At 35.4% G+C, this 24776-nt stretch overlaps 5 protein-coding genes across 7 annotated transcripts; all 5 read right to left on the reverse strand.

Annotated features, from left to right (window-relative positions):
• Positions 1-1307: 1307 nt before the first annotated feature.
• LOC122414562 (mpv17-like protein 2) lies at positions 1308-5036 on the reverse strand. Its single transcript, XM_043425957.1, has 4 exons — positions 4308-5036; positions 1804-2333; positions 1522-1647; positions 1308-1447 (listed from the first exon to the last, which is right to left on the reverse strand). Exons 1-4 carry the CDS (start codon positions 4330-4332, stop codon positions 1436-1438), a joined length of 693 nt encoding a protein of 230 aa, XP_043281892.1. The 5' UTR covers positions 4333-5036; the 3' UTR covers positions 1308-1435.
• Positions 5037-6134: 1098 nt separating this feature from the next.
• RpL37a (ribosomal protein L37a) lies at positions 6135-8563 on the reverse strand. The gene is made up of 4 exons (XM_043425969.1): positions 8440-8563; positions 7286-7421; positions 6513-6597; positions 6135-6291 (listed from the first exon to the last, which is right to left on the reverse strand). Exons 1-4 carry the CDS (start codon positions 8440-8442, stop codon positions 6240-6242), a joined length of 276 nt encoding a protein of 91 aa, XP_043281904.1. The 5' UTR covers positions 8443-8563; the 3' UTR covers positions 6135-6239.
• A 320-nt stretch (positions 8564-8883) lies between these two features.
• Positions 8884-11722, reverse strand: eIF2Bgamma (eukaryotic translation initiation factor 2B subunit gamma). The gene is made up of 5 exons (XM_043429574.1): positions 11551-11722; positions 10362-11047; positions 9642-9954; positions 9252-9487; positions 8884-9072 (listed from the first exon to the last, which is right to left on the reverse strand). The coding sequence occupies exons 2-5, from the start codon at positions 11036-11038 to the stop codon at positions 8916-8918; spliced, it is 1383 nt and encodes a 460-aa protein (XP_043285509.1). The 5' UTR covers positions 11039-11047; positions 11551-11722; the 3' UTR covers positions 8884-8915.
• A 137-nt stretch (positions 11723-11859) lies between these two features.
• On the reverse strand, positions 11860-13686 carry LOC122416544 (uncharacterized). The gene is made up of 5 exons (XM_043429611.1): positions 13370-13686; positions 12844-13083; positions 12366-12530; positions 12067-12261; positions 11860-11991 (listed from the first exon to the last, which is right to left on the reverse strand). Exons 1-4 carry the CDS (start codon positions 13684-13686, stop codon positions 12117-12119), a joined length of 867 nt encoding a protein of 288 aa, XP_043285546.1. The 3' UTR covers positions 11860-11991; positions 12067-12116.
• Positions 13687-14454: 768 nt separating this feature from the next.
• On the reverse strand, positions 14455-24524 carry Keap1 (kelch like ECH associated protein 1). 3 transcript variants are annotated; one of them, XM_043429554.1, is made up of 7 exons: positions 24288-24524; positions 18353-18681; positions 17977-18141; positions 16680-17347; positions 16131-16400; positions 15727-16025; positions 14455-15229 (listed from the first exon to the last, which is right to left on the reverse strand). In XM_043429554.1, exons 2-7 carry the CDS (start codon positions 18659-18661, stop codon positions 15042-15044), a joined length of 1899 nt encoding a protein of 632 aa, XP_043285489.1. In that variant the 5' UTR covers positions 18662-18681; positions 24288-24524; the 3' UTR covers positions 14455-15041. The 3 variants fall into 3 exon arrangements, with proteins under 3 accessions (XP_043285489.1, XP_043285498.1, XP_043285482.1); XM_043429563.1 differs by having other exon boundaries at positions 16131-16379; positions 23960-24524; XM_043429547.1 differs by having other exon boundaries at positions 23960-24524.
• Between the last annotated feature and the right edge of the window lie 252 nt (positions 24525-24776).

Consider the following 24776-nt stretch of genomic DNA (forward strand, 5'->3'; position numbering starts at 1 on the left):
CACAAGTGCGTGGATACTCGTGTAGAAAAAAAACGATCCCGATTATAATCGATTGGAGACGCACGGCGCCTTCCAGGCGTCTTTATCGCGATAAAATCGCGTCGCGTGCTTTCTCTCTCATTCCCTCTTCTCTCGCGCAAGCCCTATCGCCTGGGCTCGTCATTGCGCAATGTTTAATTTGAATTTATTGTTTGTGTTTACGGGTGTTTATCGCGACTGTCGCCATCGTCAACACAAACACACGAGGACACAGCGTGTTTGTCGCTGGCGACTATATTCCCATCCTCGCTTTTTGGGTTATGGAATATTTATAATCTCCTCCACTTCTCGTCTGGCATCTCCGTCGCCGTATCGCACGGGACAACAAAAGCAGATCGCGCTTTACGAAACCAATAAATAAACAATGCTTTTTAATCAGATGAAACGAATCGATGAATTCGATCGCAATCGCTCTTTCCAGATAATTATTTCTTCATACTGCTTTTTAAATCTCTCGCCTATATCTCTGCGTAAAAACTTGTTTTCCAAAGCTTTGTTTATTGCAGAATGCACGATCACGAGACAAACAAAATCTTTCTAATTTTTCTCTTGGTTCAAACTTTTGGTTCAAATTTTTGTTATTTTTTATTTTAACCGCTCACGAAAAATCTCGCAATTCAAAGCGAAGTTCTTGCAACTGAACAGATTTTGCTGATCAATTTAATTACTTTAAATTATACAAAATGCAATTCCAGAGCCGAAGATTCTCGGCAGTTTTCCGTTCCGGCTATCCAGACACCGAATAAAACATTTGTGACCACCAATCCGATTCGTAGAGGATAAAAAAAAGACAGAGCACCAAACGATCCCGTTCCGTTCGCCCCGACGCGACAAAGGACACGCTCCTAACGATGCGTCGGAGCTGGGGACTTTTCCCCTCAGAATTTCGTGCAAAATCATATAATTCTAGAATCGTGGTAGCGAACCGGGAACAAGTACATTTGAAAAAGCGAATTCGCTGCCAGAAACTTAAAAAATTTGTTTCTTTAATAATTAGTTTGAACACTCGAGTCTTTTTTGTCTACTCAAGCTGAGACGATCGATCTCTCGATTCATAAATGGCGAAAAAAAGAATGATTGTACGTAGAATTTAGGGCATCGATAATTAAATCATGCAGATCTTAATAATTTTTCATGGCATTGTATCAAGCCAAAAGTCTCATCCTGAAGCTACTATTTCGAAAATATTTCTTTATGATGTAACGAGAAAAAGAATTCTGGGAGTACCGATTTACGATATATTGACATCTGATATTAGAGGAAATCGATCGAGTATAGAAAATTTATTAATGGAGTACAAAGTCGATATTATGTCATTACACGTTTTTGCTTAATTATGTCAAAGTTCTAGTTGTCATTGGAGAATGTCTTCGAGGCCACGTAGATTCGTTGAACTCTACGCAGCATCCTGAAAAAACAAAATTGAGGTCAGTGGAAACTCAGAGTGTGAACGTTGAAAATAGAAAATGACTTATCACTCACGTATTTCATGTACGAAAGAAATATGTCGTAAAACATAGTCATCAAATTAATGTAAACGACCCTGTACTGAACGGGCACAAACAGGAAGTTGACAAACTGCGTTGGTGGCCAAAAAAAACAGTCAACCTGTGAACAAAGAATCGTTGTCAAATTACGTTGCATATGCATTTTATAGAATCTTTTCGGAAGATTGTAACAATAACAGGAAGAAGCAGAAATCAAAAAGATTACGAAAGATATAAATTTGTGTTGTTTTTTCTTTTCCTGTTTTTATCAACATACTTTGTAAGTATCGAAGAACTTGAGTTTGACCTCGCCACTTATATCCTCGACTTTCCGTTGTTCGAGAGCGCCGAGACCGAAGAAAAAAATACCAAGGCACGTTGGACTGGCAACGAGTTGATCGACGAGTGTTTTCTTGACGACCGAACTGGTGTTTCTACCAGGAAGGAAGCGATCGAGAATCGCGTAGAAATAGTGATGAAAGGGTCCTTGGACGAGGCCAACGGCGCACATATTTTTCGTTCGTACATAATCGTGCCCATAATTTTTATTCTCATCGGAATCGTTCTCGATAATCGTAAAAGTTTTTTCGATCGAGGAATTAGCCTCATCTTGATTATTACTTCGTATCTGTATCGCTTCAGTCACGAGATTTCCGTCGTTATCGAGCGATCTCGCCTCTTCCTTATCCGACTCGAAGTACTTCGGGAACGCGTGACGTTTCCAGTGATCGCCACGTTGCTGCAAAACGTCACCGAAACCCATCATTACTCCGCAACTCACAGTGTTCGTCACGAGCAGATATTTTCCTGTAACCAAATCGTTTTTTTGTTTTTTTTTTTTTTTTTTTAATTCAATTATTTCATTCGATATTCTGATAGGACTGAAGCTCTGTGTTGGGAGCAGAACTCATAACGGTGCAAAGGATTGTCACCGAGGGCCACAAAATTTGAAATGAGCGTACTTAAGGAAGTTGAGGCTGTACAGTCATTTTTTTTACCCAAAAGTGATGACCTGTACCTTTCAAAAGTTAGGCCAGTTTACAGTTTGGCAATGTTGCATACACTTTAAAGAAAAGTTGGGGAAAAAAAGACGAAAAACTGGTGAAAGCTCAGTCGAAAACACGAACAGTGACGATCCTAGCCTCAAAAAACTGCACGGAAAACAGATTATTATTAATATAATCTCAGCAAATCTCCTAATAAATCTGAAAAAAATTGACATTATTCGGCAAGCCTTGCTCATATTGCCCAAAAAATTTCATATTTTTAGCATCATTTTTAACGGAGATATCACTGAATGTGTCTTGACTTCCATAAGATTACATGTTATTTGGCCCAAGTTGTTATTGATTTTTCTCAGCAACGACGCTCCTAAACTGTCTGAAAATTTAACTGATTTTTTTTTACACTTCACTTTCTAAGATGCAATCGGTTTAAAAGCGGTGACATCATTTTCATTCTAATGCCTCAACTTCCTTAATGACCCACCAGAGATCTTTGCTGCTTTTTAATTTTCGATGCAAGTTCAATTGCCTTCAAAAAAATTTCACGATTTTAATCGTAAACCGCCAAATGTATTATTTTTAATTAATTAATAATTGTGTATTAATAATTAATTAATCAATAATAATATTTATTAAATTATTATTAATAAATTAGAAAATAAAATATTTTTTTTTAATGCAGTGAGAACAAAGGCCTTTTCATCACTATGCTAATTTCATCATGTTCCCAAATTCTTTTGAATTTTTAATCGGACTTTGAAATACGCAAAGGAAAAAGTACGAGATCATGGAGGTCACGTGCCAGGGCATGGGACCTTCGATTAAACAAAACGTTCTACATTTTCATTAGGCAGTGTAGCCCTCCCTCCAAATATTTGAAGGTAAAATTTTTTAACACGATTCGACTGATTACAAAATAGTCTCAACCCACTCTAGACAACGACAAAAGTAAGCTTAGATCTTTTATCTCGGTCGGACGAACCGTGTGGAAAAAAATTCATTTTCAACATTTGCACGTATCACTCAAGCCCAGGATGATGAGATACCAACTGAACCGCACCCTTGAATTTAGATATTTCGTACCAAATGGAAATTCTGTTGACAAGAATTCAATTATATTATTGAATCGACTCTATACGAGTGAGATATTCGAAATTTATCCCCAATTAAATAAGGAGAAATGAAAAAATACTCAATAGCCGAATGGGAGAGTGAACGAAACGACAGCAATTTATAAAAATTTCGAATTTTTTTTATTCGTACGTAAATAGTGGTCAATTTCGAAAATCAAGATTGGCCGATACTTTGTTATCGCTGCTGATATTAATTATATCAAGAGACTCGGTAGAGTCTCGGGACAGGTACATTGACAGCCCTGTCGTCTGCTCGCCTGAGGCTCTCGCCGAGACTATCTTTTCTCTGAATAAAACGATTCGCGGTTTTCATTTTATCGTAAAAATCTCCCAATATCTTCTTCTACACTGGAACTTTCGTGTTCACAGCTCTCAAAATAATCAAATAATCAGTTACAAAAAGCTTTTCGAAAAGGTTGATAAACTTGTCTTTCCTTGGCATCAGCTTCTTTGAACTTTCAGCCAATAAAAATGGAAGCCCAATGATTTTTGAATGGGAAGAATGCTCCTTTAAAATGAAACAAAAAATATGTGAATTATGGAGTGATGTTTTATATATGAAATATGGATTGAATATACTCCAAAATAGTTATTTCTCCGGATGAAAAAAAAATAGTAGATAAATACAGTTTTTTCAAACTTACCAAACAATTTTCCGAATACACCCATTTGTCAAGCTTTTTTTCAGGCAGATGAGCGTCGTTGGAAAATAATGAGTTTTCGTTTGCGAAGCAAGCCCAATTATTGGTTTTCTTATTATTTTTCAATTGTCAAAAAATCGAGATTTAATTATTCAACGGTAACCTCATGGTGTACCTTGGATTTCGAAGCAAATCTTTCAGAATAAATTTGAGGATAGGAAATTGCGAAGAAAAAAGCAAACCTTCCCAGAAGGTTTAAGGCTTGGAAACTTTCTTTCTCTATTTTGCTCTCTTCGTTATATTATCTCTCTCTCTCTCTCTCTCTTCCTCGCTATATTTCCGGTTGTCGATCAATCGAATTTGAAAAGATTCAAGGACTACTTTATAGTGTCCTGATCGGCGCGAAACTTGATTTTTTGGTGCTTGTGGAGACGGAATGTTGGTTGAACTTTGAGTGGCATAACGTTCCACCCACTTAGTCCCGACGTACGTTGATTCTTTCTAATGCCTCTTTGCAGAAGGACGGTTTTTCGGGAACACCGTCCTTGCGTTGAAAAAAAACCAAATTTCAATTCGGACCTCAAGTTCTCACTCGTGCCTCGAATTACTCTTCGGTTCTCTTTATGAAAATATAATTGGTGGCTGTTCAGTGAAAGGCGATCGAGCAACTTCTCGTTCTTCCCATCTTCACTCGAAAGCTCAACGTGACTGACTGACATTTCGTAAGTCGAATACCGCTGATAAATAGTCACCACGCTTCCGATCGCATCTCTTCTATATAATGTCAAAAGTTTGCTTTTTACCCGAGTTTGCGCACTCGCGAGTCCGAATATTCCGCGACGCAAGTTCTTTCACCTATTTTTATCTAATTTTCTCTCTCTCTCTCTCTCTTCCTCTTTCTCTTACAAGTGTGCAAACAGAGCAACTCGTGGTCGAGAATATTATTAAAAAACGAGCTATCATTCCACTTTTTTTTTCGTAATTCCCTTATCCCTCTAATCGTCTAGTTTCCCTCCCCCCCAGGCCTCTCAAGCTTTTTATACTACCGGGGTTTCGTGTAAACAACAATAAGAACTTTTGTTAGTTTGGTTCTTCACTTTGTCAGACTCGAACTCTGTTCCGATGTTAGTCATCAAGTGAACACAAAAATAGATGCAGAAACAGGAAATACGAACAGAAATGTGATAACTTTTGTAAATAAAAACTCCCTCGTGAAACTCCGTTTTTCTAGTATTTTTGAAAAATATACAATTTTTAATTTCTCATGAGAAATGGGAAGACACCGTCAAAATGAGTGATTGCTAACAAGGATAAACTTGGAATCATTTTTATCTACTATCTAAAGTCAAATTTTCACGCTTTAAAGTTAGAAATTACAATGAAAAAAAAAAAAAAAAAAAAAAAAAATTCTTCAGCCATCGCTCTACTACCAATGATACGTAAATATAGTTTTTGAAATACTTTGTATCTTTCTGTATTGAGTTTCGACTCGTGAGATGCCCGAGTATAATAAATCATTTGTTCATTAATACTCGTTCTTTCTCAAGTTAGTCTGAACGGAGAAACATGTTCGAGCACATTCTACTGAGAAAAAGGTGAAGGCAACGTTCGATTCTTTCATAAAATCCTCTTATCCCAGCCATCATCTACTTTTCTCTTTTTGCTCGTCTATTAGCTGGCGCCATAGTCGCGGAAATGCACACACAGTACGACGTCGATAAGCCGCGGAGAACACAGACGTACGAGACGAGAAGAAAAATCAACGATAATTAAACATAAATACAAATAAACAAAAGCGCTACAAATACTCACGAAAGTCAAACAGAGTTATAAACCTTCAAGATCTTTATTCGAAGTTATAAGCGATTATACAGTCCATAGAAACAAAACGGCTTTTTCACAGTTCTTCAAGTCTTTTGTGTTTCAAAAACACGCCTATTTCGCTGCGACTGCTTTTGGCTTCGGTAGACCTTCCCTGAATCCGTTCCTGTTTGGAAAAAAGATAATAAATACAAAAATTTTAGTCTTATCGATGTATCGACATTGCTAGAGATGTAGCCGAATCATCATTCCATGCAATTGTGCTTTAAACTCATTTCAGTTGTTGCATTATGGATCAGTTGTTCTCTTAAATGAGGACTGATCCATTCTCTTCAACTCTATTCAGTCGTCAGCTATTCGAATTTTTACTATATTTTTTCGACTCACTTGAACTTGCGGCGAACAATCTTGAGGTGACGCATGCGGCCGGTTCCGGTGGTCTTCCTCCTCTTAGCCTTGATCGACCAGTTGTCTGTAATTCAAACATAATGAAAATTTTTATCATGAATATCATGTATTCTACCAATCCACGATTAAATAAACTTTGAATTGCCAAGAAATATTCAATAACATTTTTGATTATTATCTTAGATTATCTTAGAAGAGTGATTTTTTGAAGATTCATGCAATTATCACTGATTATTTAAAATTTGAATTCCACTGTTGTTAAGTATTACAACTAGCTTATTCACTTGAAAGTTTTTTTGTAAGTTTGAAATGTTTACAATTTGACAAGTTCGTTTGTGTTCATGGAAACGAAAGATAATAATTGACTTTTTTTTTTAATACTCTCATACAATCATTCTCACACGCTTTGGTGCGAAGGGAAAAATGAGTCATTCACAACATTTCAATTTTCTTTATTGAGCAAAACTCAAATACTATGAATTTAATTATTCAATTTGATTATATTAAACAAAACAAAAATCAATATTACAAATAAGACTTTTCATATTTCTCTTGAATTGAGACTTTGGTAAAACAAAGAAAATTCCCTTATCTCTCAAAGGGAAATAAAATATTTGTTATTATATGCTCAAACTATTCCACAAACAATCAGTAATGCTCATGAATTTTGAACATTTCATTTTTTTACACTCACTCATTCGTTCCATCCATGCATCTATAGTAGCTTAATGAATAGACTCAAAATTACTTACAAGATCTCATCTTTTTGGCAGGATATCCGCACTGCGCACATTGCGACTTTTGAATGTGATACGAACTACGACCGCATCGCCTGCACAGCGTGTGGGTCTTATTGCGCCGCTTACCAAAGCTCGATGTACCCTTCGTCTGTGGAACAAAAAATAATTTGTAAAAAGAATAATTTTCTATGCTGAAACAATGTTTTTTGACATTCTTGCCTAAACAATTTGAACGAAGAACAAGTTTTTGAATGAAACTAAAGACTTTTCAAACTTTTGAATACATCAAACTGTCTATTCAATAATATCAAATATCGAAATAATTTTTATAACTTTGACACTAATTGAATTTACAACATTATAGAGACTTAAATATGAAAATTGCTTTTGATAGTAGCAACAACCGAAACGAGCTATTGATAGTGAAAAGTAAAAATTTCTGTTTCAATTCTTTATATGGTTTTGACTCAAATTACACTTTCTGTGTCTTGACTAAACATTTGTGTCTTAAACTAAACAAACATACGAGTTGTATAAAAAATCGTAAAAAAAAATCTTTCCTTTCCTCATCCAATAAAACGGATTTTAAATGAATTTAAGGAACGTAATTAAGAGAATCTAGGGAAACATTTGCTGCCTGTGTTCGAACTCGAAATAGTCAGAATTCCAAAAAATAATAGTTCCTTATTTCTCATAATAAATTTGTAATTCTGTAAATGCAACATTTTTGGATATTAGGACAAAACATGGAACTAATTAACTAATTGTGAAGGAATTTCGAGCTTCAACAAAGTTGTATTTTTGAAGTATCTCGATTTTTCAAGGTCACTCTTTCGAGCAAAATTTACTTGGATTCCAAATGACAGAAATCTCAACGTTTATTTCATCAAATTGTTTAACACTCGTTTTCCAAAGCTGACAGGCTTCGATAATGTACCGCAGCAACGTGATATTAAACTCGTAAACACTGCACGCTATGATTAACCTCGAAAATTACAGCGAATTTCAATCACTCGTACCACTCAATTAAAAATTGCAAATACGACAACTATTATTTTTCCGATATCGCGAAAAACTCGAAGAATTTTGTGATGATCGCAAAAGCATTTTTAATTCAAGGATTGGAGGACGAAATTCGGATTTTTTTGATGCTCATTTTCACTCACCATTTTGCGCGAAGGATCACTTGAAAAGAGACGACTCAGACGACAGAGGTCGCTACAAAAAATTTACTCCTCTGTGAACGGAAATACTACTGAGCGTACTCGTGTACATGTGGTTTCCGGTTTAGCGAAAGAGTGGGGAACCAATCGAAAGCCGATCACTTCTGGCGGGAAATTCAAATAAAGTAATTCCCATCTCGTCTCAAACGAAAATCAAGTTTTTTCAACTTCAAAAATCATTAGACCATAAAATATAAAAAATTTTTTTATCCCAGGACTTCACACAATAATGTCAATATCATGAGCACAAATTCTGGATAAAAACAATTAATAAAGATGAAAAATCGAATTTCTGAAAAATCAGTTAAAATCAAATCAAGTAGATACGAAAAAAATAATGAGTATTTCAGAACGGTTCGATTGGGTTTCGAAAAATCTACAACTTCATATTAATATAAGCACTTTATTGATAAAAAAAATTATATTTCCATAAGTCGGTCGGCGTCGGTGAGAACTTCCTGAGAATGACGACTGTCTGAAACAACGATGTGCGAGGCCCCAACTAAACAATCCTTCAATTCCGTCCCTTCGTCGATGACGCATCCGTTGCATAAAATGCAATTGTTTATAACGCATCTAAGAAAAAAGCGGAGATTTATTTCAAAACATAATCACGAAGGCGATGAAAACGTTAATAAATCAAATTGTTTGAAATCGTCGGAAAGTGGTTGAAAATAAGAAGATAATTATTCCAACGAAAGACAAGGAAATTTTAATTCTGTTCGGGACCGTGTTGAGAAGAAAAGCAACTCTACCTCTGACCAACAGTAACGTTTCCCATGAGGATACTATCGGAAATTCGCGTTTTCATAGCGACGTTTGCTGAAGGTCCGATGTGACTGTGTTTCAGAGAAGTTTTCTCATCTACGAAGGCACCTTCATCGATGCGACAATTGTCCACTTGAGTACTTTTGACAATTGCAGTTGAAGATACCGGTCCAGACAAAGACTCTTCATCCTTGGATTCAGGGCTGCTCCAAATTTCCGATAACTTATTGGAAATAGAAAAAAAATTAATTCATACATATGAGAATCGGATTTCCTTATTTCAATTCATTTTTGCAATATTGGTCAGAGAATGTTTGATATTTTTCATCCAATGGGAAATTCGGGCAAAACATAATGATTTCTTGACATGGAGTTACCATTTTATTAGCGAGGGCGTACATCTGAACAGTATTGGCTCTCAAGCCAAATTTTCCTGTGACCATGTGAGCATAACATCTGATAGGATCATCGTGATAAGCATCCTCCAAATCGGTGTTATGATCGTTGAAAGCTGACATCTTTCTAATGAGTTCATCAATTGGTTTTTCAACAGCAAAACGAAAAATGTCATCCAATGTGTCCAATTTTACTATCGACGTATTCTTATCATCAATCATTTGCTTTGCTGGCCTCGACAACTGTTTACTCACGACATATGGCAATAATTCACCCTTGAGAGTACTCAAATTTCTAAAAAAAAACAAGATGAAATACAGATTTTGATACATTTTTCAAAGCGTTATATTGACATTAAAGTAAAAATATCCATCGTTTGGATGGACGATCGATGGGTCAAAAAAACATAAATGAATTTTAAAAAACTGAAAACTTTTGTACATAATCCAACAATATATGGAAACTTAATTTATAAATTGAAGAATTTTTTTATAAATTATTAAATTGCGATCAATTAAAAAGGATTGTAATAAAAATATGAGATCATAGTTACGAATCGTTTCAAGGAGGTGTAGTTAGTAAATAACCAACAAAATTCGGAAAGCGACTCAAATGAATTGTACTAAAAAATTTGGGGATTCAAAAGACTTATGAAAAATGAAAGCTCGAGAACAAACAGAAAAGTAAAATTTTCAGCTTACTTGTTATGGACTAAAAAATCGAGAACCCATTTATTGATGATATACAAATGAGCATCCATCAATTTTGAGTGTATAGTAAAGCTGTTGTGTTTTCTGAGTAATTTTCTTGAGATATTGATAGTTTCTTCAAAGTCTGAAGCAGAAGCCAAGAACACAAGGCGACTGGTTGTGTTGTCGATGCCGATGAGATCAGTTTCTGGTTTTTGTTTGCTTTTTGGTCCAGGAGTGACAAAATCATGTGGTACTTTAGGAACTGGAAGCATTAGAGCACTAATGCTAGCATTGTGTTTTCTGAAGGAATCAACAAGTTCAGAAATATCAATATCCGCAATCAAATCACACGATACAACGATGCAGTCGTGGTACAGTTTGTCGTAAATTGATCTTATTGAATCTGCTGTTCCGAGATCTTCTCCACCAGGGATTCCTACCAGTTCCAATTTCATTCCAAAGCCCAGTTTATCAACACAAGTTGCAACATCATTTTTTATATTTTCTGTCACTACAACTATTGCCTCGGTAAAACCAGCTCTCTCCAGGAGTTTGAGAGGATACCAAATCATTGGAATATTTCCAATAGGAAGAAGGCATTTTGGTTTACCCGCCGTCAACTCTGTCATTCGGGAACCTTTCCCCCCTGCTAGTACAACTGCTTGAAACTCAGTGTATCGTACCATTTTTGTCAGCTTAAACACAAATTTTGTTTTTTCATTATGAGAACTAAAATCACTGCTAGAGGTTTAAAATTTGTTTGGGAGATGGCTTGTGAACTTAACAAGTCCTATAATTAAAGCCCGGAGTTGGTCAATAATGTTCTTTCACAAATTTCAATGTTCCATAATTCTGAAGTGAAAAAAATAATTGATCATAGAAACAATAACTTATTATCTTATAAATCGAGGCCAAAATTAAAAAGAATATTGCGGAAGGTCATTGTCACATTTAAAAATGTTTCTAACTATAAATTTTGAGATCTAGAATAATCAATGACCAAATATATATTTTAATCAATGGAATAGATTTTTCCGGGGTGAAAGGAATATCGATATTGTTATTTATATCCATTTTTATTGCGAAAAATATTGAAAATTCTGAAACACATCTCGAATGCAAATTATTATAGTGAAATTATGGCAGATGTTGCTGTTGAAAAAGTGATTGTAATCTAACCTCTAAGATTGAATCTTACCTTATTTCGTCTTCCAACTTATACTTTATTGTTGAAAACACATTGTACAGATATAAATTTTTATAAAAGCAATGCTATTGTCGACGCATGGAAGCAGATTAATTTCTATTTACAAAGGGATTTACAATTTAAATAAATTCGATTGGTTATGTCTGCTCAGGTCGTGATCACAATAGTCGTGATAAAAAAACAAAATTACTTTACTATCATATTCCAGATGGCCAACGCACCCAATCGAACACCATGGTGGGTTGTTGTATTATTATTATATTTTGAAACTTTGCTCGGGGATCTATCGCCATTCGTTACCGTACTGGGCAGTACCGTTTTATGCGGGAATTTCATTCAAAGTTCAAACCCGATTTAGCTTCATGGCCTTGCGAGAGTAGAAAAAAGTTAAAAATTGACGTTTTTTTATCGCGTTGTCAACCATCTCATCCCCTAAACAGAGATAACAGTACAAATAATGTAAGGAAGCTTTTTCAGTTTTTTAATTTTCATTTTACATTCGTTTACCTTTTCTAAGAATTTCCAGAATAATATACGTTTTATAGGTTATTCATGTATTAATTGACACCACTCTGATCGTATTTCAACGACACGAGCTTTTTCTCATTTTTCTTTATTAACGACCTATCTATGTCCTGATTGAAAATGACATCAAAGGCACTGTGGCGCATCAATAATTGCAACAATCTTCGAGCGTTGCATCTAGAGAAAATAAAAATAGGTTTAATAATATTGATTGTTTTTTCATCGTGTCATAACAATTGTTTTCGAAAACAATGTTTTTAAATGTGTAATGATAAGTTTACCTGGTTTCTGTGCTTGCGTCGTTCAAAAACTCTAGACACATAGAGAAAGTTTTTTTTCGTGAATCCCTCAGATTTGACATGGTTAAAAATGATTCAACTCCTACCCCACGTACAACATCGTACAACAGCCTGCTTACTGTTGACCGAACAATTGGATTCTTGTGACTGAAAATGAAAAAGCAGCATTCGGTGTTATACTCGACTTTTTAAATATTTTTGCTTTAAACCGACTTGGCGAATGTTTCTTTTTATGAAAAAAATCTGATTTTTGAAAAATTTATTAAATTCTGTCGATTGTTTATTTTTTCAAAAATCAAACAACATTTTTCAAATGACATAAATACATAAATGGTATAACTGGATCAGGGTTCAATGTTGAATATTTTTGTCTATATTTTATCTTGTATCTTATATATATCCAAAGATCTCAAATTCGTTTTTGTCAAATACTTGGAGAGAATAGGATATTTTTTAATACCATGCCCCACAGCTGAACATGACAGAGATACAATGAGTCGCCGGTATATAAACGACCATAGCGTCCAAAGCCCGGCTAGCGTCTTGTCTCACAGCTTTGTTCATGTGTGATGTTTTTTGGAGTAGAGTGCCAACGAGTTGATCGAATTCTGGTTTTTGGGTACATTGCATTGTTTTGAATAATTCTTCAGCAATTTGGCACGCTGTTCTGACCACTTGTGGTCGCACGTTCCTCATTAAACTACAGGGAAGAAAATATCACAGAAAATAAATTCAAAAAGCACAATCTCATTGTCGTCAATTTTTACAATTTTATTTCAAGAAAATCAATAGAAAATTGGGAATTTTAAATATTTTTTTAAAAGGTTTGATATTTTTAGTAGAAATTAATCAAACTCTTTCTCAACTACAATCCTCGCACAAAAAAACCAAGGGGAGGAATTACAAAGAAGGTAAAAAGAATATTCTTTAGAGTGGAACAAAAATGTATCGTAGCGATGACTCGAAAATAATCATTAAATAAATACCTGTGTAGGCTTCTGGTAATCAAAGGCATACTCGAGTCAATCATTTCTGGTTGAATACGCGACATGTGAACGACATTGAGAAGAGCAGAAACACTAGTTTCCCAATTGTTTTCTTTCAACTTTAGCACAACGAGTCTGAGAGTTTCTTGAAGATTAGTGCACTTTTCGGACTCATGAAGATCGTGATCCAAAGTCACCACATAATCGGCTGTAATGTCGATACGATCAGAACTATCGCGATGGTTTTTTGGAATTGTTTCCACTTTTGAATCGCTTCCAACTGCTTTCAAATCAAGAAGTGTTTTTCTATCATTCATTTCACTTGAGGGCCCCAAAATATCTTTGGCCTTCTTCAGTATTGCATTTTCTTCGTTCAAATTTTTCTCGTTCAAATAACCTGAATGAAAATCAAAATATTAAATCGATGCTTCGAACAAAAAATACACGTTACACGTCAGACGTGATGAATTAGACATCACGTCTGACGCATGATCTAAAGATACAATGCTAATTTCCGAAAATTCCTATTCATTTTTCTAAATTTAATATTTCTTCATTTTTTACCTGTGCCTTCGCACATTGGGCAAACTTTTTTATTGCTCAACATGTAAAGTCAAGAAAAATATTAACACTTCAACAGCTCGTCAAGCGTAACAGCTAAATGACATTTTTACAAAATTTTATTCGTTCTGATAGGTTTTTGTTTTTTCTTCCCCCTTAAACACAGTTAATTCTTAAAACTATCAGGAATAATAATTTTTCGAATACTCTAAAAGAGGATATAGGAATTAAAGTCCATGGAATGTTCTATCTGAAAACTTTTGTGAAATGCATATAATTGAACAATCGAGAGGTCATTCACACTCCAGAAAAATGTTCTGCACTCATTTAAAACGTAAATTTTTGTTATTGTAAAATAAAAGGTATTGGCAGCCAGTATTTCATTGCATTTTCTTAAAATATGCGACAGGCGAATTGAGTTTTTATCCTTTCGTCTTTTTTTATCTCTTCGTCGTCTTTTTTGTCCAATTTTATTAAATAATTTGAGGATTTATAAGGAAAGAAATTGAATTGAGGCTGGCAAATTCATTGATCCAAGTCTGGAGCAACTCATTCGATATATTTTCATTCATGTCAGTATCGACAAACGATCTTACATATTTGTCACTTTATTTATAATACATCTTTACTGGCTAATGCAGTCCAATCATCATTTTTCATAATCTTATTTTAAAAAAAAAAGAACACTCAAGAAAACGAGACTTATGATTAAATCTAAGGTAACGAACCAACTCGAATTTTTACATTTTATTATTTTTTCACACAGTATTTCACACGATAATTTGACTTTGAGTATGTTGGTTCATGAGAAGCGCTCGAATTTTGAGGAATGCGTCGTGGGGGCTCGAGTCATGATGGCTTATCGTCGCTTAAAAATGTCTTACTCTTTCTCCCATCAACTTTCAGTTTTTGACGATAATTGTTTTTTGTTAATCATTCTGTACAACATTATAACGACGAGATTCGCAATTCGGGAGCTACGTTTTTCACCGTTTTTCCGGTTACTCGCGTATGAATTTCTACCGTTTCCGAACTATTTCCAATCTCGACAGAACAATCACTGATGAAATAGTATTCTCTTCATTTTCACGAAATGACAATCGGCTTGACATCACGAAGGCGCGGGCTCTTGCGCGATATTGTGTTCCAAGTGATCGCAATGCAACGGACATTGATAATACGAAACCGCACTCGCGTGACCCGATCTGCCGGAAGTCATCGGTAGTCCTAGCTCCCACAGATCTTTCCCCGGATCGTATATTTCAACAATACTTAAAAATGTCGTTCCATCGTAACCACCTGAACAGAAAATTAGAAAGAAATTCAGTTATTCGATTCTTTACCGATTTCCTGGTAACTAGAAAATTACGGAAAAAGTTGTCCACTATTTGAGCTAGAATAAATTTACCAAATGTACCAAATCATGGAAATTCATTTCGACTAAAAATTCAACAAAACATTTACGAAGAATGAAGATTGAATGACCATTGCGTTATCGGAGAGTTTTTCACTTCTCAAAATGTAAAAAAAACAACAATAATGAATGAACATAAAGTTGATTATAAAATGAAGTTATCACGCTGTTGCAAATGATTTATTGCAATTAAAGAGAAAAAAAAATGAACGTCATCCGATCGATAAATCTCTCGAGAAATTGAAAAGTTCAAAATTAACGGGGACGGACGATTGAAAGTATTCAAACCCGGAAAGCTGACAAGGAAAAATATAAAATCCGGGAAAATTGGACATTGATAAATATTCAATCGTAATTAAATTGTCGAAGAAGGTTTTCTTACCCATGGCGTATAATTTGCCATCGAGAACAGTGACGCTCAAAGCGCTTCGTGCGATGGAAACGCTGCTAATGTATTCCCACTGGTCGTTTTCGGTGTCATAACGTTCTACCGTATTCAATTGTTCATTGCCATCGTATCCACCAACAACATAAATAAATTGTCCGAGACTGGCGACCCCAGCTCCGGACCGGCTGCATTTCATCGATGTGACCATTGTCCATTCGTCGTTCTCCGGATGGTAACACTCGACCGAGTTCAGTCGGTGTGTCCCATCGAACCCGCCGATCGCGTACAATAATCTACGAAATGGATAATCAATTTGATAGTAGGAAGAGAGTAAAAGATTTTAATTTATCGACACACACACTGAGGCGATTTTTCCGAAATTGACAAAAAGTCGTTACCTATTTACAACGGCGACTCCGACGCCTAATCTTTTGACATGCATTGGTTTGACATTGGTCCATTGGTCCATATCGGGATCAAAACATTCGACGCTATTGTGATATTCAACACCAGCACTGCCACCAACAGCGTATAATAAACCATCCATAACAGCTACGCCGACACGGTTTCGAGCTAGTGACATTGGACTGCAGGGCCTCCACTGATCCGTAACTGGGTTGTATCTGTCGACCCAATCGCTATCGTATCTGGAAAAACAAACACGCAAACTTGACGAAAGATTAGATTGATCTGGTTTATCTGAGATGAATTGTTATTTTCGTACATTAAATAAATTTCTCTTGACGCTTTACTTTTGGTCGAACAGTGTTGAAGGGGGGAATGTTTTGCAATGAAATTTCTTAATTTGAAAAACTGTATTCAATCAGGGTATAAAAATATCATCGGAATTGGAACTAAACTGGTTTGCCATAAGCTTGAAAATCTTTGATAGAAATGAAACAAAAATGTTATTCGTCGACCTGGATTCGAACGTTGTTGAAATTTACCTCGTGTCAGGAGAGTTATTGCGTCCTCCGACGGCGTAAAACATTCCCTTGAGGAATGCACCACCGAGGCCGGATCGTGGTACAATTAATTTGGCATGTTGAGTCCACGTTTTGTCATCGGCGTTGTAGCCTTCGAGAATGTCAAGAGAATTTTTGTAAAAGCCTCCAGCGATATAAATGACTCGCGGCGTGTTGGGCGTTCTTTCTTTGACGATGGGTTTTTTGTGGAGAGTCAAGTCCTTGAATATTTGTGCGAGATATTCGCGACAGGCAGGAACTTTTTTCAAAACGTCACAATTTTTCATTTGCTCGCGCAAAAAATTGGGCGTCAAGTATTGGCAGCGTACAGCGTGCAGAATGTGCTCCATTTTTGGACCTCGGGCTTCTTCGTTGTATTTCACCCACTTCAACACAGCGTTGTAAACCTCGCGCTCTTCCTGCACGTTGAGCTCGTCCTTCCTCACCAGCGATATCAACTGGATCGCCGACAGCTGCAGAAATTCTTCCTCCTGACAAATCTGATTAAAATGCTGCACTATGAACTGATTCGCCTTGTGACAAAGGCTGTGACAGCCATGCTGCTCCGCGAAATTCGCTATACCGATTGCGTTCGTTGGATCCAATTGGCGCTCCAGAAAAGTACAACACGCGTCGATTACGTTGCTAACCTGAAAATTAATGGGCTCAAATCAGATTATTTCATCTCCAGCTCATATTCTATTCATTAAACATCAACTACAGTCTAAAATCCTATTCCCCGAGACGATTTTTCGGATGGATCTCATCATATATAAATCTGTTCATTTATAAAAGTTAGCTATTTTCCAGAGAAAAGCCACTGAACCGACTACGATGAATTCGAGCCATGCTTGTCGTTTGAATTTCGCCAAAAGACCAAAACCAAAAGATGACTAATGATTGACTAATTTACTGATAGTTCGAAAAACGAAGAAAACGAGCAGTGGCTGAGGATTTGATTTTTGATGGAGAAAAAAAAATTGCAGCAATTTTAATAACACGATAGAAATTTTGTTTTTTAATTAATATCGTACGTTGAGTTATTTTATGAAATTGAAGAATTTCTTATTTTCTCGTATATTCATTGAATATTTTAGTTCATTAATGATTCAATTTCGTTTGCAATTTGATTGAGTTGAGAAAAACTTGAGAAATCCAATAAACATTTGCATTCTCCATTTCCTTTGATCTTTCAAGTTCATGCTCTGGTTTGTTGCTAAATAATCTCCGAAAGTAGGACGATTCAAGTGATTTTCGAACTTTATTCCATTCGACGAACCTGGAACATAGTGGCTGCGGGTAGAAGCGAGCAGACGGTGACCTCGGTCACTCGAATTTGTCCGGTGTACATGAAGTACATCAGCCTCGCCATTGCCGTTGGACAAACGCCTTGCAGTTTCACTCTGGTCATTTCGCACTCTTTGAGTCCTCCCGTGAACATTGCCTGTGCAAAATAAAAACCAACTATTACTGAAGTTTAAAAATGTGCAATTTCATCGATTTCCTTCTCAACGAGGAGTTTCAAGGGTCTCTGGAATTAAAAAAAAATCTTTCTTTTCATCAAACGTATTTTTTCTCACATCAGGGTTCTTGAACGGTTATTTATGGAATTATGATAAAAGTACAAAACGTGAATAAATGCGGTAAAAAATCACCTTGAAATAGGGACTGGCAGCAGCGAGAATAACTTTATGAGCGTGAAAAAGTTCAGAACCGACTTCGAGAATGACGTCGGTGAGCATGTGATGACTCCGCATCATGAACATCATCTTCATAGCATCTTTGATATAATTAGCCATGCAAAACGTCAAGTCCCCGAGGTTACTCTGTTTCTCGGCGTTGAGTAGATCCTCCAGATCATTCTCGTCGCTGAGGATGAGGGAAACTCCGTTTCCATATTTAAGAATATTACTGCCGCTTGATGCTTCGTTCCTGTTCTGTTGTTGATACTCCTCGTCATCCATCAAAGTGGTGTTGCCGGAAACTAAAAATAATAAAAACAAAACGAATCAATCGATCCAATAAATTAGACAAATCATTGTAATTTAACAATCGATTGTAAAACGTATTTCCAGTGTGAACATTTCTTCACATAATATAAACAGTTTTAAGGACAGTTTTATACACTTGTGATGGGCGAGAAAATCGAACATTTTTTCATTAGATACTCTTCGAGTACAATGTCTGAAGAATATTCTCACTAAATTTCATAAAGATCGGAGCACCAGATTTTTTTGTTGGAAAAAAAAAATTGTAACAAAAAAACTGAAAATTTAGCACCTCGAAAAATGAATTTTTTGTTAAAACTGTCGCCATTTTTTTTTAATTAAAACTTTTATAAATCCTTCGTCCAGGCCCAAGCTATTATTATAATAAATAAGTGGTATAAATTCGGTGTGGATCGGATTAGTGGTTTTTTAGTTGTCATGTCTTGTCACTTTGAGCAATTTTTTGATGAAAAGAATTGTACGAGTACACGAAGATACGTACTATTAATGAATGTACAGTTTTTTCAAATAAACGTTTATTTTCTTGTCGAAAAAAAAACAAAAAAATCACGTTTTTTCGGCCGCTGCAAGTGTATATAAGGCCTTAATAAATTTCCTCCCTTTTACATTACACAAATTGTTAAAAAATGTTAAAATTTGAAAAAAAACGTTCGTTCATTTTTTCGTTACTGTTACATGCAACAATTAAGTGCTTTTCAAATGATTTTTTCTACCGCGACAGCCTGAAAAAAAGTCCACTGAAAATTGAACATTTTTTCAAAATACTCAAAGCCCGAATTGTTTTTTGAAGACGAAAAAATTACGTTCAAAATGAAATTTTTTAATTTATCACGACATATCGAAAAGCAGGAAGAAAAAGTAAAATACCGAATAAATTTCACGCCATCTGACACACTCTTTTTGTCAGATAAACTTACTGGAATTACGACAAAATACGATTCGCTATAGTTTCGAAGAATCATCTGACACGATATTTTTACCCAACGACAAGGACCTCGCTGTTTTTTTTCTTCGCAGAACTAGCGTTGCCATTGCGATAAGCTGTTAACGTTCAAAGTACAAAAGAAACGCGGTGGAAAGATTAAGCCTTTACCTTTTGCACAGTCATGTTTAATTGAACTAATTTTTCATCATTCAATCTTTTATTTTTTCCTCAATATTTCGGTAACATTTCTCAATTAATGAATTTATTTATTTTTCGTCCAGAAGAATACGAATTTGAAAATAGCTGCGAAAAAATTTGGAAAAATTTCAGCCGTCCATTTTCCAGGGTGGGTCAATCTTATTACGTTTATTTGTGTAATTTTTTTTTTACCAATATCAGTCAAACTGCTGTGCTCCTTAATATATTACCTCCCGCTGAATATGATTTTTTTACTTATCGCCATGCAGAAATGGACGATTTGTTATTTTTTTTACGGTCATCACTAAATGTCACAATTGTCGAACATTTATTTTTATTCTTATTTCACAACACGTTCTTACATTATTATTATTATCAATGATGCTTCAATGATATTAATTGTCATTACGAAGAGCCTGCCTAAAAAATATCTAATGAATTCCTGGTGTAAATTAAAGTGAAACTGCGATGAATCAAATTGACATTAAAAGCAAACAATTAGAATACGAGGAATCAGCTGATTTGGTCAAAAGTCCAATCTAACCTCGTCAGGGAGTCGCGATCGATTTGTTACATGTAACCTTAAAAAAAAAACGAATGGAGAAAAGACTTGTAAAAGTTTGTGAATAAAGGAGAATTAACATTTACTGGAGTCATTATCATTTGACAGATGGAACGTAATTTTTTGTCGTTGAAAAGTTGCAGCAAAAGAAGTGAGTTGGAGGAGAGGTTAGGCTCTTGCGGCGTTCGTGAAGGAACGAGCATTCGTCGAGTTACGAGTCGCATTTAATTTCACGTAATTGGCTTCTTTATTCATTCGTGTGGAATAATGAGGAAGAAGTGCACAGTTACGGGCATTAATAACACATGCAATTATTCGTAATTTCAGCAATTCGTTGAAGAAATATTTGCTAATCTTCTAAGTTGCCATTCGTTCATTGTTCTTTTTCGAACTTTCTTTTTCGAATGTACGGTAATCGCAATTCATTTATTTGTCGAGTCAGATGTCATTACCGACCTTAGTTCGAAAATAAGAGCTCATATTTTCAGCTGTTTTGATATATCTGAGTCTTTCGAAGTTTGCAATATGAATTATGACGTCTTGTCTCTGGTCAGGGTGTCAAACAATTCTACTTTTACGTCTTCCTTATCCTCAACAACAATATCTGAAATGATAATTTTTTTCTACATATGTAAAGAAATGAAATATACAATCATTTTGAGATAAATATTAAAGAGAACAAATTTAATTGAATGGGACAATTCATTGACTGAAAAAAAATACTCATTGAGTAGTGGTTAATCGAAACGCCACGACGCCCCGATTATGAACATTAGAATTAAGATTTAAAAAAATTGTTCTCCACAAAAATTGCATAAGTATCAGATAAGCGTTTACATCGTGATAACAAAATAGTCAGAAATTGCGAACAATGGAATTCACAAATGTGTAAGCGAAGAGGGGTAGAGCAAAGAGAGGGACATTTCAATGGAGAAGGGGTAACCGCTAATGACCTCGATGTACCAACTAAAGTTCACGATCCAAATCGCACCGGTCGTGTGACACTCGTATTTTGTTTCCACAAAAATGAATTTTATAGCAATCCAATAATTATGAAAAAAAAACAAGCTGAAGGGGCGAGTGTAATCGAAAAAACAATGGAAAAGGAACAAAAACGAATCTCGTGTTGTCGGACGTGCATCGCGATATTAACCCAAAGTGCACACTGGGTCGTTTTGACCCCATAAGCATATGGATGACGCAATAAGTGTGTGCACTCGAAGGGTTAATTATTTGTAGTAGCAGCGACAGAGAATTTACGTCCTTGTCATTTCTGTCAATTTTCAATACATATTATTCACTTTTTAAAACTCCCGCGATATTGTTACGATATCAGCTCTTTAGGGGGGGGGGGGGGGGGGGGGGGGGTAAGGTCAAATCATACGAAAATAGCCATGTTTTTGTGAATTTTTTACTGACGACACAGTAAAAATATCTTTACTTAACCAATGGTACATTGAAGTTTAATATTTGGAGAATATCTTCTCAAATTTTCCGAAAAAAATATTAAAAAATACGGCAATGGCAGCAATTTTTCGGACATATCTCCGAAAAAAGTAGGTGCCCCTCGTGACTCGCCGCTGGATCATCCGAAATCAAAAAATTAAAATTCATTCGTTAGATAATAGTTTTCCCCAGGTAACGCTGGGAGGGTATTTCGAATTTCGAATTTTTCAATTTTTCCGACCACTTTGAAGGGAAAATCACAATTTTTTGAGAAAAAATCGGCTAATTTCTTATTGCAAAATGAAAATTATTAACAAAAAAAAAACTCTCCAGCGTTACCTGGGGAAAACTATTATCTAACGAATGAATTTTAATTCTTTGATTTCAGATGATCCAGCGGCGAGTTACGAGGGGCACCGACTTTGAAAACGTCAGTTGTGGGAAAAACGCTTTAAAGTTTTAAACACTAGATATTATGCATTCAATTTCAAAAATAAAAAAAAATGAAAAAAAAAATTAAATACCTTACCCCCCCCCCCTTAAGAGGATGGATCAGTCGGTATATCGCACCGTGAGAGTGCGAGAGAGATAGCTGCAAATTTCGAAATCGAAATTCTTTGACACAGTTTAACCGATTGAAAAAAGGCTCTGTCAGTCGATTTTTACCATCGTTCTGTGCAGGCTGACAGAGCCTTTTTTTAATCGATCAAAGTGTGTCAAAGAATTTCGATTTCGAAAATTCCAAGTGAGGTTAGTCGACTGATCCGTACTCTTAACCTTTTAAGGAGTTTCGGTACAGGCGATACAATGTTGCCATGCTAATCCATGCTAAAAAAATTGAAAAATTCAAAAAGTTCAAAATTTTATAAAATTTGGTGAACATATTCTTTAGTGCCAAATTTGACGACACAAATTTTTTAAGATTTTTCTTCTACACAGTTATCGAGTAATTGATCACTAAAGTTTACGTGTATAAGCATAGCGTTTCCATATATATAGGTATACATTCCGGGCATGAGAAATCTGCTTTAATGCGTAATTACTCGATAACTAAGTAGAAGAAAATTTTGAAAAAATTTGAGTTTTCCCACTTGATGTTGAAGAACATTATCACCAAATTTCATCAATTTCTTAATATTTTGACTTCTGTACTGAAACTCCTTAAGGACGGGAATTTTTATGTTGAAATCGACCTTTCTTTTTAGACAAAATTTGTGCATAACATCGATGAATTTTTCAAGCGAAGTGCCCGACCAAACTAGTGATAGATATTTCGACCAGATCCGTCCTTTAAAGGTTAAGAGTATGGACTGATCCATACTCTTAAGTGAGGTTAGTCGACTGGCCGTATGGATCAGTCGACTAACCTTAAGGTATAACTGATGGATAGGCTCGACCAAAAATTATATCTTGATCGGAATTTCCGTACTTCGTGATGCAATAAAAATCTGAAAAAATTCAACAACATTTGGAAAGCTATGAACAACAATTATCAATAATAATATTGCCCAAAAGTTAATAACAAATTGTTTAAACAATTAATTATTCAATAATTTTGCGGTGACCTATTGTTTTTTTTTTACGAATCGAATGTGCGCATTTTTCTGAATGCTCATGATTTTTTTCAGAATTTTCATGGATTTTTGAAATTCCCTTTTTTAAATTTTTTAAGTGGCTCTATTTGTACATTTTTGATCCAGTAACGTTGAGACTTTTCAAAACTGATGGTAAATATGTCTTCTAAAACATATCCAAAATTCAAATTTTTAAAAATTTTTTTCAAAATTTTTTTTTAAAATTTCAAAAATCTACGAAAATTCTGAAAAAATTCATGAGCATTCGGAAAAATATACACATTTGATTCGTAAAAAAAAAACAATAGGTCACCGCAAAATTATTGAATAATTAATTGTTTAAACAATTTTTTATTAACTTTTGGGCAATATTATTATTGATAATTGTTGTTCATAGCTTTCCAAATGTTGTTGAATTTTTTCAGATTTTTATTGCATCACGAAGTACGGAAATTCCGATCAAGATATAATTTTTGGTCGAGCCTATCCATCAAGTTATACCTTAAGCTATCTCTCTCGACTGATCCATCCTTTTAAAGCTTATTTACCCGATAGACGTTGGGTCAATCTCCGAAAGCGACGAGAACGGAGAGAATAAAAAGAAACAAACGACGATGAGTCGTCCGAACGTCACTTTCCTCTCACTCGTGCTCGCTCACACACTAACACTGTCGTTTTGTAATGAAGAATCTTCAACGAAATAACGCACTCCGATTGTCTCTCGAGAAAACGTACACGCACTCTCGTTCAACATTAAAACCGATTGCTTTTGGTTTTTACAACACCTGTTTGTTAATTTTTTCACGAAAGTACGAAATAGCCAGTCTCGATCAATAATATCGATGATACGTTAGGTTCATGACGGAGTTTTGTTACCGTTTTCGAGCGCCTTCCCTGATTTTCAGTCACGAAACTCTCACTTCTTGTTTTTAATCCTCACAATCAATCACGTTTCAATTATTTTCAATTTTTCAACTACATTGTAAAAGACGTTTATTTTTTCCTGTTGTCGAAACAAAAACAACGATTTGGTAGTACGAGAAAAAAAGATTAACGAAAACGTGGACCGAGAGAGGATTCACGATTACGTCACGATACGTTCCAAACGTCGCTTTTCACACAACTGAAACTGATTCGCTTTTATACGTCTTAACGTTCGGTGCGGAGCCGCTCGAAACTAGCGCCACTGTCGGCAGAATGTTCAACCAAATGTTTCGCTCCCATCCCTCCCATCGCTCCAGTTTACATCCAGCCTATCCAGTCAGCTGTAACGCGAAAATATTTTTTGTCTCGAATTTTTTACAGTCGTAAACAAACGATGATTTCCATAGTGAAAATGACAGTTGCTAAGAAAATTACGACATT

The sequence above is a fragment of the Venturia canescens genome, chromosome 1 (genome assembly GCF_019457755.1).
Source record: "Venturia canescens isolate UGA chromosome 1, ASM1945775v1, whole genome shotgun sequence".
NCBI classification, from domain to species: Eukaryota; Metazoa; Arthropoda; class Insecta; order Hymenoptera; family Ichneumonidae; genus Venturia; species Venturia canescens.

What these genes read in the sequence shown, in the direction of transcription:
- LOC122414562 (XM_043425957.1), bottom strand. Translation starts at nt 4,332, where the DNA reads ATGGGTGTATTCGGAAAATTGTTTG. An exon ending in TGTATTCGGAAAATTGTTTG is followed by an intron (nt 2,334 to 4,307) that starts GTAAGTTTGAAA and finishes ATTTGGTTACAG; the next exon opens with GAAAATATCTGCTCGTGACG. An exon ending in AGTTCTTCGATACTTACAAA is followed by an intron (nt 1,648 to 1,803) that starts GTATGTTGATAA and finishes CTTTGTTCACAG; the next exon opens with GTTGACTGTTTTTTTTGGCC.
- RpL37a (XM_043425969.1), bottom strand. An exon ending in TGCCAAAAAGATGAGATCTT is followed by an intron (nt 6,598 to 7,285) that starts GTAAGTAATTTT and finishes TTTGAATTACAG; the next exon opens with ACAACTGGTCGATCAAGGCT. An exon ending in ATTGTTCGCCGCAAGTTCAA is followed by an intron (nt 6,292 to 6,512) that starts GTGAGTCGAAAA and finishes TTTTCCAAACAG; the next exon opens with GAACGGATTCAGGGAAGGTC.
- eIF2Bgamma (XM_043429574.1), bottom strand. Translation starts at nt 11,038, where the DNA reads ATGGTACGATACACTGAGTTTCAAGCAGTTGTACTAGCAGGGGGGAAA. An exon ending in GATTTTTTAGTCCATAACAA is followed by an intron (nt 9,955 to 10,361) that starts GTAAGCTGAAAA and finishes GTTTTTTTTTAG; the next exon opens with AAATTTGAGTACTCTCAAGG. An exon ending in AACGTTACTGTTGGTCAGAG is followed by an intron (nt 9,073 to 9,251) that starts GTAGAGTTGCTT and finishes CTTTTTTCTTAG; the next exon opens with ATGCGTTATAAACAATTGCA.
- LOC122416544 (XM_043429611.1), bottom strand. Translation starts at nt 13,686, where the DNA reads ATGAATGATAGAAAAACACTTCTTGATTTGAAAGCAGTTGGAAGCGAT. An exon ending in ATTACCAGAAGCCTACACAG is followed by an intron (nt 13,084 to 13,369) that starts GTATTTATTTAA and finishes TCTTCCCTGTAG; the next exon opens with TTTAATGAGGAACGTGCGAC. An exon ending in ATGTTCAGCTGTGGGGCATG is followed by an intron (nt 12,531 to 12,843) that starts GTATTAAAAAAT and finishes TTTCATTTTCAG; the next exon opens with TCACAAGAATCCAATTGTTC.
- Keap1 (XM_043429554.1), bottom strand. Translation starts at nt 18,661, where the DNA reads ATGGATGACGAGGAGTATCAACAACAGAACAGGAACGAAGCATCAAGC. An exon ending in AATAACTCTCCTGACACGAG is followed by an intron (nt 16,401 to 16,679) that starts GTAAATTTCAAC and finishes TCTTTCGTCAAG; the next exon opens with TTTGCGTGTTTGTTTTTCCA. An exon ending in TGGCAAATTATACGCCATGG is followed by an intron (nt 15,230 to 15,726) that starts GTAAGAAAACCT and finishes TTTTCTGTTCAG; the next exon opens with GTGGTTACGATGGAACGACA.